Raw genomic sequence first — 14346 nt, forward strand, 5'->3', positions numbered from 1 at the left:
TCACAAGTAAGGAAAACGAAATTAAATACATTAGTACCGCATGGATTGAACAAAGATCTAGAACTATATGCGTTTCAATAATGATTATTAGTATAATTACTGCCTGAGGATGAAATACTTGAGGATTTGAAACATTTAAGGATGCGTGTGAAGTTAAATCACTTATGAAGGCGTTCCCATAACAACATGAAAGGACACTACTAGCGGCTACATATACCATCCCTTTATCCCACGGAGCTGGCTTTGAGAAAGAGAGGCGGACCTCTCGAAACGCGGCAGCAATTGGCTCCTGAGTAGTGACGTCACTCACCATGTGGGAGGAGGTGTGGCCACAGTACGGAGTGCGGAAAATTGCCATCTAGTGATAAAACTCCGGCAGAAAATCAAACTTTTACGTTGCCTCGCCTACAACTGGAGCCGGGCGTGCTAGCCCGATGTAAGAATCTCAAACCTACGTCTAGACTCTCCCACTGTGAGCCGCCGGCCGGGGCCGGTGGGATTGAACGGCTTCATACACGCATCCTATAGAACCATCAAGACGTCAGAACTATCAAGACGCCGGGACCGTGAGTTACCATCAAGGGGTACCCCTGTGATGTGACCATCTATTGCAATTCATGCTTTAATATATCGGAAATTAGGATCCTGGAATACATAGAGCTATCTTTCCTGGATTACATGACAAAGATTGTCCGTGAGCAGGATATACAATCTAAGCCTACCAAGTAGCAAGAGACTGTCTATAAGCATCATTCAGGGAGAATCTCCTCCAAGTAAAATTGTTCTCATTACGAGCTGCATAGTTACTAATCCCAGATCCCTTGCATATAGCATTAGTATTCAACTTCTGTGAAGGGTGGACATTCATTGCTATAGCAATCGTTAGGATCATCTAAAACGGAAACTGATCCCTTACAGAAGTACATCTGGGGGGACTTATCTACCAGGAGATAGAATAGCTGGTTTAACGCCAGCCAATTTTAAAGGTTCAAAATGTTACTATCAGTGAGGTTATATTTATAAAATCATGTTTTAATTTAATTTTATAACCAATAAATAGTTATATTCAATTTAATCTGAGCGCAGTCTGGTATAGATCTATACTATTACATTACTTTTTGAGATTGGGATTCTCAATTACTCAGACTCAGCAGCATCATTTAATCCTAGGCGCAACACCATTTGCAATTTACTTTTGGCAATCATATAAGTTAGCTTCAGTGAAGTGTAAATATGCCTTCTAATGACTTTAGACCAGTCTTATGTTTTCTATTTGTTTCTCGTTTGTTTGTTTTCGCTGTGTTTGAGGTTTTAGAGCTAAAAATTAACTTAAGAGGAACTCCAGTGAACATTTTACTGTTGGCAGGTGATGTAGCTGCTGCATGGTTTTTGGCAGTTGGAAACAGTTGTAAACAGCTATTTTCCACAATGCAACAAGGTTTACAGACAGGAAACTGCCAAAAGTTTTAACTTTTCTTGTGGGAGGGGTTTCTTGTGAGAGGGGTTTCACCACAATATCAGGCATACAGCGCCCCCTGATGGTCTGTTTGTGAAAAGGAATAGATTTCTCATGTAAAATGGGGTATCAGCTACTGATTAAGATAAAGTTCAATTTTTGGTCGGAGTTTCTCTTTAAAGTTTCATACCACTTTAAAGAGAAACTCCAACCAAGAATTTAACTTTATCCAAATCAGTAGCTGATACCCCCTTTTACATGAGAAATCTATTGCTTTTCACAAACAGACCATCAGGGGGCGCTGTATGCCTGATATTGTGGTGAAACCCCTCCCACAAGAAGCTCTGAGGACTGAGGTACTCTTGGCAGTTTCCTGTCTGTGAACCTTGTTACATTGTAGGAAATAGCTGTTTACAGCTGTCTCCAACTGCTAAAACAGCTAGCAGCAGCTACATAACCTGCCCACAGTGAAAATGTCACCATGTAATAAATGTCAGAATGTAAATTGCGGAGAGGAAAGATTTTACAATGAGCAAACACTGACTAAATCATTTATACATAATTATTGTAAAAAATGAAGCACTTTTTTATTACATTATTTTCACTGGAGTTCCTCTTTAAGATCAGATGAGACTAGGAGGTAATTCAGTCACCACTTCTCAATTCATTTCCAATGGGGGGTGATCAATAGGTTACCAGACTGGGTCATTATCTGCCTTTGTGTCACTAGTTTTATGTGGGTTGCCGGGCACTGTACTAAATTGGCCATATTCTTCAAAATGCTGCAGAAGCATAAGAGCATAATATTTGTGCCCTATAGCAAAATTGTATAGTGCCCTCTCCTTGTAAAAACAGCACAGCTGATACCCCTTATACGGACTGCCGCAACAATCACACGAGTGAGTAATTCCTTTCAGAAACGTTTCATATCTACAGAGCAAAATCCCACTGCCTGCTGTCACCTTATTCAGGCTATGCAGGCTCATATATACATCCAGCAGAGAAACTAATACTAAAATCTCATATCATGAGAGGTCACAGCATTATTGCTTTGTTCACAAAAAGAACACACTTTATGTAATAAATCATTTTGATAGAAACACGGGCGCAGGAAATAAGCACTCTTACGCTACATGCAAAGCAGCCTGTGGAATAACAGAACAGCGACCAGCAGAGAGCGTTCGATGGAGACATTAGTGTAGCAGAGGTTTCACTGTATAATTAACTACAAACTTATTTGTTTTCGCAAATGCTGGAATGGGGAATGATGCAATTGATTTAATAATGAAAACTGTGTGCACAAATGTTTTCTTAGGACTCGCCAACCTTTGTTACCTTTAAATGCTCTCTAAAAACTCATTTGTTCCGACAAGCATATGCGCTACCTTAGGCCACTTCCCTTTGTCCTAAGACCAAAATGCACTCCTACTAGGTATCCTAAAACACATTGCCTTTATATATTTTATCGTATACTACCCCTCCTCTTGTTTGCCCCCCATTCCCTTTAGATTGTAAGCTTGCAAGGGCAGGGCTCTCTCCCCCTTTTGTGTCTTGGAAATCATACAGTTTATCATGTTACTTTTATCACTGTCATTACCATTTCTGTATTTTGTATCACATTTTATTTTGTCACTAATTATGTATCTTGTATATTGGTGTACACCATTGTCTGTATTATGTACCCCATGTTTGTTTCTTACTTTGTACAGCGCCACGGGATATGTTGCCGCTTTATAAATCGATAATAAAAAAAACAATAATTAGGACTATATTGGTATTCTGTGACAGTTTGTCGTCATTTCTGGATAAATACCTTGATTAGCTCAGTTAAAAAAATCTATTTAAAGTAATTGCTCAGGTGATGTTCTACCAGACACTTCCTGTAGCACAGACTATTAGGGCTAGAGACTGCAGTGTTCACTGGCACCAGAGGCGGGACAAGGTCCTCCAGCACCCAAGGCTGAGACACTAAAGTGCGCCCCTCCATCCCTCCCACCCCAGCCATCACACACTGATTGCTATTAGACTAAGAGGTGCCACAGGGCCCACAACCTCCCCAACACCTTTATATCTAGTTATCTGGCTTGCAGTCACTGCCATGTATCCCCTTTTCTTATTTCTTTCTGCTTCAAACACAATTAGGAATGACAGCTGAATGAATTGTGCGCCGCTTCCTACACTGCGCCCTGAGGCTGGAGCCTCTCCAGCCTATGCCTCGGCCCGGCCCTGACTGGCACTTCTGTCTGTGTCTCGACCCTTTCAGTCTGACGTTTCTGACATTTGGTACTAAGCTTAGTAAGCTATCAGTTGGTACTGTTAGTTCTGTGCTTAAAGTTGGGCTTTGAAGAGGGTCGTGATATGAGCATAAGTATGTACAGTAAATATGGAGCAAAGTTTCAATATGTTAATGGATGCCACAAAAAGAAACTATGGACGTGTTGGGAGTTAAAATGTATAAGTCTAGGGAGTTTTGTAGACAGAGTTTTTAAAGGGCAATATTCAATAGTCAGTGGGCTTGATGCGCTAAAAGCCGGTAATATTCCGGTGCGTAGAAACCGCATTGTAATTTTACTGGTACTTACGCCCGCAGAGTATCGTGCATTGAGCAATCAGTGCAAACCGTGGTGCACAGGTAAGAGGATTATTGATACGGTTAGGCTTGGGACCCGCTAGCAATTTCCCTAAATGCTCTGCCAATGTAAATGGATGATACAGATTCCACTGGTGCGATTGCGATTAGGCAAATCGCAATCACAGGACATGCAGCATTTGGGAGCGTTTACGTTCTAATGCATTGTATAGATAGAGCACGGAAAATGCTCCCAAAATCGCTTGCAAAGCGCTACCACAAACCGCTAGCGATTGCGATAGTGCTTTATGCTTTCTAGTAGGTCCCAGGATATCCTAGTTTTTATATTTTATATTTAAAGAGAACCCTAGGTGGTTTTTAAGAATGATATCCGCACACAGAGGCTGGGTCTGCTTATATTGCCCAGCCTCTGTTGCTATCTCAATCCCCCCTAAGTTCCCCCTGGCTCTGCTATGCCCCCATAATTCACATCCGCGCTGTCGACACGCAGTGTGTCGCAGCGGGCTGTGTTTACCTATGCAGTGTCACTCTCGCCGCTCCCCCGCCTCCTGCATAGCTCCGGTCCCATGCCCGCATCCCTTCCCTCCTCGCTGATTGGAAGGAAGGGACGCGGCGGGGACCGGAGCGATGCAGGAGACGGGGGGGGGGGGGGGGAGCGGCGAGAGTGACACTACATAGGTAAACACAGCCCACTGCGTGTCGACAGCGTGGCTGTGATTTATGAGGGCACAGCAGAGCCCAGGGGGAGCTTAGGGGGGATTGAGATAGCAACAGAGGCTGGGCATTATAAGCAGACCCAGTCTCTGCGTGCGGATATCATTCTTAGAAACCACCTCCGATTCTCTTTAAATCTACTTTTAAAGTTTTTACTGTTTTATTGTTTTTGCTCAATGACATTCATTGAAGTATGCCAGAGCTAAAATCTATAAACTATTGACCCTTTGTATAATTTCCCTGCTCTCAGAAGCCATTTTCTGCTAGGAAAGTGTTTTATAGTTTTAATTTCTTATCAGTGAGGGTCACACTGTAGTCTGACCCAGTCGTGACTCAGACAGGAACTGCCACTTACATACCTGATGTTTAACTCTTTCAGGCAGAGAAAGAAAAAATGAACACAGCCAGGGGCGTAGCAATAGGGGGTGCAGCGGTAGCGACCGCATCGGGGCCCTTGGGCCAGAGGGGCCCCGAATGGCCCTCCCTCAACTACAGTATTAGCTCTATATTGGTCCTGTGCTCATAATCATTTATATATATACTTTGAATAGTGGAAATCATTAACAAACTATTCCCCATCCCCTTCTTGCACCTCTGACATTGTAGTTGCCATTGGCAGCTTTTAGTGCGCTGTTTCAATTGCTATGTATAGAGTGCATGGGGGGGCCCCATTGTAAAACTTGCATCGGGGCCCACAGCTCCTTAGCTACGCCACTGAACACAGCATAGTTATTTGTGTGCTAGGAACTGTACATACCCATGTCTATCTCAACATGTCACCACTCAGGTATCCTTTATTGCTAGTGATTAACGAGAACTTAAAAGCTGCATACATTGAGAGGTTCAGCATTGATTTTCAGTCTTAAAGCAAAACCTGACCCCAATGTCTTACTGTCCAATAGCTGCTTTACTATCAGTCACAGAGGAATCCTATTGGACAGAAGGATGACAGGGGCAGAGTTAGTGAGGCAAACTACAGAGCAGAGAGAAAATTCTGCTAAGATGCTGAACATTTATAATCACAATTTTAAAAGGAACATGCTCCATATGCAGGTACCTTATTCACTTAGAGACTTAAAGTGGCCATACAGACTACTTGGTGGGCAATCGACCAGCTGATTCAATTATTATAAATCGGAAGAAAATCGGTGCAGCAAAGTGCATGCCTGACCGACAATGCAACCGGACCAAAATTAGTCGCATTCATCAATTGGACATGATGCACGATGTAGGACCGACTTGCTCGATCGGGTGCGCAGCGGTAACTGCGTGCAATATCAGGCAACGCAACCAAACCCCCAGGACTGCCCCCCTAATGTTTAATGCCCTCCGCCCAGTGCAAGTTATACATTACCTGCCTGCGACCACCACTGTCCCCGTCGCACTTCTCGCTCCATACATGCGCCCCATGTGGTTGCCAAATAATGGGGGCTTGTGTGACGTCACCTGCGGCAGCCACGTGGGGTGCATGTATTGAACGAGGAGTGCGCTCGGGGCCAGCAGAGGACAGGTACTGTGTATAACACTGGGCACCGGGGGAGGAGAGGCACACATTAGTGGGACAGCGAGGCGTTGCACAAGGCCAATTCTGGATCGGCCTGCGGTGTATGGGCAGCCAACAGATCTCTTTCTAATCAGATTCTATTACAGAGAGATTGGTCTCTTGGTCGACTCTGCCCATCATCGCTAGACGTATGGCTACCTTTTGCTTCATGTAAGCAGCTGATAGTTTGCCTTTAAACTAATTGTTATAAATATGGCTGATTTTTTTTTAACACAAAGAACTACAGTTGGTAGTACATTGAATTGTGGATGTGCTAGATGTCTCATGAAGGAATGTTCTTACTGAAACTTATTACATATTCTTTTTTCGGTAGATGGAGACCAATGTGTATCCAACCCATGTAAAAATAGAGGAACCTGTAAAGATGATATAGGCACCTTTGTATGTTGGTGTGCTCCAGGATACACAGGGAAAACTTGTGATTTTGGTAAGTATTCCCCAGCTGTGTTTTCAAAGCTAGATGGCTTAAAGAGGCCCTGTAGTGACAGATAGGCGTCTGTAGTACATTAGTCAGGATACCCACTTTTATGGCTAGTTTCCTGGTTTCGGCATCAGAAAGATTTTATATATATATATATATATATATATATATATATATATATATATATATATATATATATATATATATTGCTGTATACTGCTATACAGCCCCGCCCTCCCTGGGATGTCACAGCCTAGGCTTTTTAGCTATGTGGAATTTTCCTCCCACTCTTGGAGGCCAGGTACATTTTCTACTGGCTTTAGAACTCAGTAAATTTACATCCCTGCAGAGATCACCGGACAGGCCTAAAGATGTTGCCACCTGTGATATTTTTCATAATGTAAATCGAAGTGAGGAAAAAAATGACAATTGATAAACACTGCTTTTACAAAATAATTTCTAAGTGAATATTGTGACAAAATAAGCAATTGTATTCATTATGTTTTTCTCACTACAGTTCCTCTTTAACCGCTTTCAGACTGCGGTTATTGAAACCCTAAGCTAGCTAACGGGTAGATATATTTTAGGTAACCCTCCAGGACAGGTGAACTACGAGATTTGACCCCTCCCAGGAAACAGGAAACATCCACTTAGTCTCTCTATAAGTTTAGACCCACCGCAGGTGTCCGGCAGTATGTATACAAGAAACCCTGAACATGGTCTATACTCCAGACTACCTTTAACATACATTGCATCTATACATATATACAGTATATAATAATTTTAGAAATGGGTGGGTTCCCAACCTGTCCTGGAGGGTTACCTAAAATATATCTACCCGTTAGCTAGCTTAGGGTTTTTCCAGTAACCCTCCAGGACAGGTGAACTACGAGATGATGAGCAAGAAATAACATCACCAACCTTAGGGCGGGCTGACCGCTTGCAGGACTTTTCTTCCAAATTCCTGATCTTTTGCAGTCATCCAATCCAATTTGTAGTGGCGCATGAAGGTATTGATATTTTTCCATGTCGCCGCTTTGCATATTTCCAAGGGAGACACTCCAGCTCTGAAGGCCCAAGTCGTAGCCGTTGCCCTAGTAGAATGAGCTTTGAGTTCATCTGGTAATTGTAAGTTCATGTTTTTGTAAGCCTCTACTATACATAGATTAATCCATCTAGCAATAGTCTTTTTTGAAGCTTTCTGGCCTATCATTTTGCCTGAAAAATTAACAAACAAGCTTTCTGATTTCCTGATATCTTTTACTCTCTTCAGATATTGAATCAGATTTTTCCTGACATCCAATGTGCTCCATTTCTCTTCTTTTTCATTCACAGGATTCATGTAAAAAGAGGGTAATATAATTTTTGACATCTATGAAACCGATCACTCACTTTTGGCAGAAATTCCTCACTTGTTTTGAGTACCACTCTATCATCATGTATTGTACAGAAAGGTTCTCTACATGATAAAGCCTCTAGTTCACTTATCCGTCTTGCAGACGTTATGGCTATCAAGAATACTGTTTTAATTGTAATTAGTCTTAAGTCTAAGTCTTCTAATGGCACAAAAGGAACCACGGTTAATGCTTTCAACACCGTTGATAAATCCCATTTGGGAAAGAATTTCACCCGGACCGGTCTTTTTCGCTCGACCGACTTCAAAAATCTCACAACCAAAGAATGATGAGCCAACTGTTTATCTAAAAAAAACGATAATGCCGACACCTGAACCCTAATCGTGCTTAGGGCTAGGCCATTGTCCACACCATTTTGTAAAAATTCTAATACCGTACCAATTTCAGAAGAGTTAAACTTAGACTGTTGCAACCACTGATTATACGTCTTCCAATATTTTTCATAAATTTTCCGTGTATTTAATTTCCGACTGTCCAACAGAGTTTCTATCACTCTATTTGACAATCCTTTTGACCTGAGAATTGCCCTTTCACTAACCAGGCCGAGAGATTCCAGGTTATTCCCTGTGGAACATTCTCGTCTTGAACTGTAATTAGATTGTCCATCATAGGTAACTGTATCGGTCCTGCCGTTTTCATCTTCAACAATAGAGGAAACCACGACCGTTTTCCCAATGTGGTGCCACTAGTATAATTGAAACTTTTGAATTCATTATCTTCCTGAGAACCAGAGGCACAATGTTCAGAGGAGGGAAGGCGTACGCAAGTCTGAACTCCCATGTCTGCGCCAGAGCATCCACTGCTGCTGGATGATCCAACGCATTCAGTGAGAAGAACATTTCGCACTTCGCATTCCCTCTGTTTGCAAACAGATCTACCTCTGGGACTCCCCAGATCTGTGTCAGCCATTTGAATACATCTATATTCAATGTCCACTCCACATTTGACATTTGATTTCGACTGAGAAAATCCGCAAGATTGTTCAATGAGCCCTTTAAGTGTACTGATGTGAATGATTTCAGATTGATTTCCGCCAATTCCAGAATCTCTATAGACAGATGTAGCAACCTTAACGATTTCGTTCCTCCTTGTCGATTCATGTAAGCTACCACTGTAGCATTGTCCGTTCTCAACTGTACATGCTGGTTCTTTATTAGATGCATTGCTGCAATCATTGCCAGTTTTACTGCCAGCATTTCTCTGTAATTTGAAGATTGAGTTCTTATATGCTGATTCCAGAGACCCTGCACTTTGAACTCTTTTACGTGGGCCCCCCAACCTGACATGCTTGCATCCGTTGTCAGAGTTATTTCTATCGGGAACTGCCACGGTCTTCCCTGTGCTAGTCTCTGTCTGCTCAACCACCATTGTAGTGACACTTTTACTTCGTCTGTTATCTCTACCACTCGATCCAATGTCTGTACGGTTCTGGCCCACCTTTTCAACATCCACATTTGTAAAGCTCTCGTGTGTAACATGGCCCACTGTACTGCGGGTGCTGAGGACGTCAACAGCCCCAGCAGCCTCATTACATCTCTGATCGAAATTAATACTAGAGATTTGATTTTTTCTACTTCCTGAACTATCTTTTCTATCTTTTGTTCTGGTAGAAATATCTTTTGTTCTACTGAATTTATTACAAATCCTAAGAATTGAATTATCTGAACAGGATTCATCTGGGATTTTTCTATGCTGATTATCCATCCCGCTTTTTTTAATTCTGTAATCACTATTTGCATGTATAGTAATAATTCCTGTATTGAATCTGCTTGCACCAGTAAATCGTCCAAATACGGAATCAGTATGACACCTTTTCTGTGAAGTTCGGCCACTACTTCCGCCATGACGTTTGTAAAAATTCTCGGGGCCGATTTTATTCCAAAGGGGAGGCAGCGGAATTGATAATGCTGCATTCCGCTTGAACTTCTTACTGCGAATCTCAGAAACGCCTGAGATTTGGTTTCGACTGGTACATGCCAATAAGCATCTTTGAGGTCTATGCTTATCATGTACCCCCCTGGAACCAGAAGGTTCCGAACCGAGTATATTGACTCCATTCTGAACTTCACATGCTTTATGAACGGATTTATCTGTTTCAGATTCAATATTAGTCTAAATTTTCCCGTTGGTTTCTTGACCAGGAAAATTTTCGAGTAAAACCCCTTTTTTTCTTCGCGTACGGGTACCACAGTTATTACTTGCCTCTCTAGCATATCCTGCAGAATCACCTGCAAATCCTGCGTATTTTCTGCAATCTTTAATGGATTTGTTATCACATAGCGTTTTGGAGACCTCTCCTTAAAATACTATGTGATACCCGTTTTCGATGAGATCTATTGTAAATGGGCTTTTTGTGAATCGTTTCCAGTGTGGGAGAAACTGCCCAAGCCTTCCCCCCACCTGGTTCTCGTCGTCACTTCTGTTTTGGCTGAGGGTCAGCGTTTGGCCTATTTTGCTCTTTATTAAAGGACCACTGTCTCCGCTTAACCTGCGGGTTTGGTTTAATATTTTGCTTGTCTTTGCGAAAAAATCTTTTCGCCTGCTGAAAAACTTTTTTCTTTGGAAATGACTTTTTATCCGACGTGCGCTCGAGAATCTGTTCCAATTCCGGCCCGAATAATAGATCTGAAAACAGGATTGTACAAACTTTGTTTTTGGATAAAGTACTTCCCTCCCAGGTTTTTATCCAGAGATTTCTCCTGGCTACATTAGCCAGTGCTGCAGCTCTTGCCGTCAATCTAATTGACTCAGAAGCTGCATTTATGAGAAAATGAACAGCTTTAAACATCACCATAAAGGAATTTAATATTATCTCCTTACTAGACCCAATTTTTATGTGCCTTTCAACCTGCCGCATCCACAAATTAAGTGTGCGAGCAACCACAGTAGTTGCTGCAGCAGGCCGAAAATTTGCACCAATTGCAGTCCAAGTCTTTTTTAAAGCAAACTCTGTTTTTTTTATCCGAAGGCTCCTTTAAATTTCCAATATCCTCAAATGCTAGTTAATTCTCACGATTAACTTGCGAAAATGCTGCATCCAGCTTAGGACATTTGTCCCAATGTTTGCTATCCTCTTCAGAGAAAGGAAACCTGCGTTTAAACCCCCTAGAAATAAATAGTTTTCTATCAGGGTTCTTCCATTGATTATTAATCATATTTTTAGTAGATGTATGTACAGGAAATACAAGTGGTTGCTCTCCCTCCATTCCAGCATACAGTTCATGTATAGAAGTCGTTTGAGGCTTATTAACTTCTAAATCCAAAGCATCATATATCGCTTTCAACAACTCTTCGGTTTCACTAGATGCAAATTTAAATCTTGTCGGTTTATCTGAATCTAAGTCTGCATCCCCATCTTCCTCCTCCTCAGAAACTGACATATCGTCCATATTAATCTCTTCAGGTTCTGAATCAGACAACACCTGTCTATTAGTTTTAGCAGAAGCTTTTTTATGCACAGTAATAGGCTCCTCTGACACCTTAGCGCCTGTTTCCTCTGATCTAAACACAGGCACCTCATTAGACCCTGCAGCATTTGTAACAACCACTGCAGGTGCTGAAATATTGGTTTCCACATTAATTGGTACAGGTGCATTATCTTGAACCACATTCACCACAGGTGCTTGCGTAACAGATACAGCCATTGCCTCTCTGAAAGCCTTAATAGATTCAGCCATTTCAGTCCTCATTGTACTCATTAAATATTTGTATGAAGTGGCAGACTTGATTCAATACTGTAATTATGCATGCCTGACATAAGGTTTTTGTCCATGTCTGGGACAATTTAACATTACATGTAGGGCAACGTTTAGACCTGGGCCTGTCAGATTTATCAGCAGCATTACTCTGAAATAAAGCAGACAACAGAGAAAAACCCAGTCAAAAAACAAACACTTTTTGCCACAGCAATACATTGCCACAACAGCTAAGGCTAGCTGTAACAGTTGCACCAAACCAGCATGAATCTCACCGCTCCTGCGTCAGTTTTGGCCTGGTCTGTCTCAGGTTTGTCAGCCTTAGCGTCCCTCTTGGCCTCCTGCCTTGGTTCGCTGGCCTCCTGAGCGGCGTCCATCTCTCACTGTGTCTCAGGCTTGTGAGAGTGAGACGCCGAGACGCTGTAGCTCTTCCTTCCTGGCGGGCGGAAGTGACGTCACGGCGGCGGCGGAAGTACCCGCGCCGCCATCTTCGTTGAGGGAAGCATGCGCACAGCCTCTGCCTACCGCTCCACCTCCCTCTACGTCCAGCAACCGTGCCAGTAGCCTCTGCCAAAGAGCGTCTTCGCTACAGCCTTCCCCCTGACGCCATTAAGCACGCATCCTGAGCGTGTATGGGAGGTAAGCTGCTGGACTCCATTCGCTGTTTAATACACAGCCTCATCTCAGCAGCATGCCCAAAAGCCCTTAGCCACCCAGGCTCTCCAGGACTCGGACACCTACAGAGAGACCTGTTCCAGGGAACAGGAAACATCCATACTGCCGGACGCCTGCGGTGGGTCTAAACTTATAGAGAGACTAAGTGGATGTTTCCTGTTTCCTGGGAGGGGTCAAATCTCGTAGTTCACCTGTCCTGGAGGGTTACTGGAAAAATGTACACTGTGGCTGCTAATTCCTGCCAGGGCATAGATTTCACTTACTATGCTCACCTGGACCCGATGCGTTCGCCGATCTCTCCCTCGCCGGCAGTAGAACTCTGTGAGCCGGTCAGGAGCAGATTTCATTGGCTCCTGACCCTTTGATCACTGAGGCAGTCTCATTGGCTCACATTGATCAAAGGGTCAGGAACCAATGAAAGTGGCTCCTGACCGGCTCACAGAGCTTTGCCATCATAGGGATGGCAGAGTGAAGGGCCTGCATCGATGGGTGATCGGCGTGACCGGTGAGAGCGGCAGGTTAGGGTTAGGCATCGGAGGGGATGTTTAGGCATTGGCACAAGGGGGTGGTAAGGTTAGGCATTGGCAGAGGATGGTGGTAAGCTTAGGCATTGGCAGAGGGGGATAGTAAGGGTTAGGCATAGGTATAGTTAGAGGGAGGTTTCTGAGAATAGGGTTAGGTTTAGCTGTATTAAAATATGGGTATGGTTAACCAATATTTTACTTCCATAATTTGTAATTCATAGTAGTAGAATATTGGTAAATTTACGGATTTTCTAGTAGCTAATATTTTGGACGCCAACATTTCTGGGCACCCTGTTTGCATGTACGCTCTTCAACAGACGATGGGGACATGGTGGACTACGTAGAGAAACACTGGTCACATGACTGTGGTTAATTACATCAAAATTAAGGAATTTAGAGTCTTCTTTTAACTTCTTATACTTAGCTTGCATGGGTTCATGGGGTGGTGGGGGGGGGGGGGGGACGGGGGTTGGTGATAAGTTGTGTGTGTGGGGGGGGGGGGGGGGGGGAGTTTTGTTTCTTAGGGAAAATACATTTTTGTTGAGAAAAACTTTCGTTTAGGAGTAACATTGCAAATATTAATGGCAAACGCTTTTTCAGCTTGATTACTTTATTTTGTGTGCATAAATAACACATTTGTTTCACTTAGGCCTCGATTCATAAAGCATTCCCGCATGCGGAAATGCTGAAAACATGTCACTTTACCGACCACATAGCAAAATCTGTATTCATAAAGGCTTTTTCCGCATGAAAAGCCGACATTCGCGAGCAGAGTGATAAATCACCGCCTTGCGCGGTGATTATCTTAAAAGTAACAAATGTCAATTCATAAAGATTAGAGGAAGCTGTATGCAGACGGGGATTACCGCTACCTCTGATGTGGCGAGAAGCGTGCGGAATACATTGCAGTGAATGGGACAGACCTCCCAAGCAGCAGCAGAGAGAACACCGCACGGAGGGACTCGGCCAGCTTCTCCTGTTTCCACATGCCTACCGACAGACTAACGCCAGCCTACAGCGGAATATCTCCGCACTCCTATAACAACCAGCAACATTTTTATGAATGACCACCCAGAAGGCTGAAATACCGACAGTGGTGTTTCCCCGCTCTAATTTACCTTACCGACAGCACTTTTATGAATCGAGGCCAATGTGTCTAATTTCCTTTCAGTTTTTGAATAAATCCAGGTGTTTCAAATTGCTAACAGTGTGATGCACATCTATATCTATGGCAATTTTGTAACAAAAGTGGATTATATCTTTAAGAAAAATACGAATCTGCTAGCACATTT

The 14346-nt window shown here is 42.9% G+C and overlaps 1 protein-coding gene across 1 annotated transcript in view; it reads left to right on the forward strand.

The window, feature by feature from the left end:
- F9 (coagulation factor IX) overlaps positions 1–14346 on the forward strand; it is a 113272-nt gene that overhangs the window by 49531 nt on the left and 49395 nt on the right. The window contains exon 4 of the mRNA XM_068251000.1: positions 6638–6751. Within this exon, the coding sequence (XP_068107101.1) occupies positions 6638–6751 (114 nt within the window). The remainder of the gene's footprint in view (positions 1–6637; positions 6752–14346) is intronic.

Source organism: Hyperolius riggenbachi, chromosome 8 (genome assembly GCF_040937935.1).
Source record: "Hyperolius riggenbachi isolate aHypRig1 chromosome 8, aHypRig1.pri, whole genome shotgun sequence".
Taxonomy (NCBI): domain Eukaryota; kingdom Metazoa; phylum Chordata; class Amphibia; order Anura; family Hyperoliidae; genus Hyperolius; species Hyperolius riggenbachi.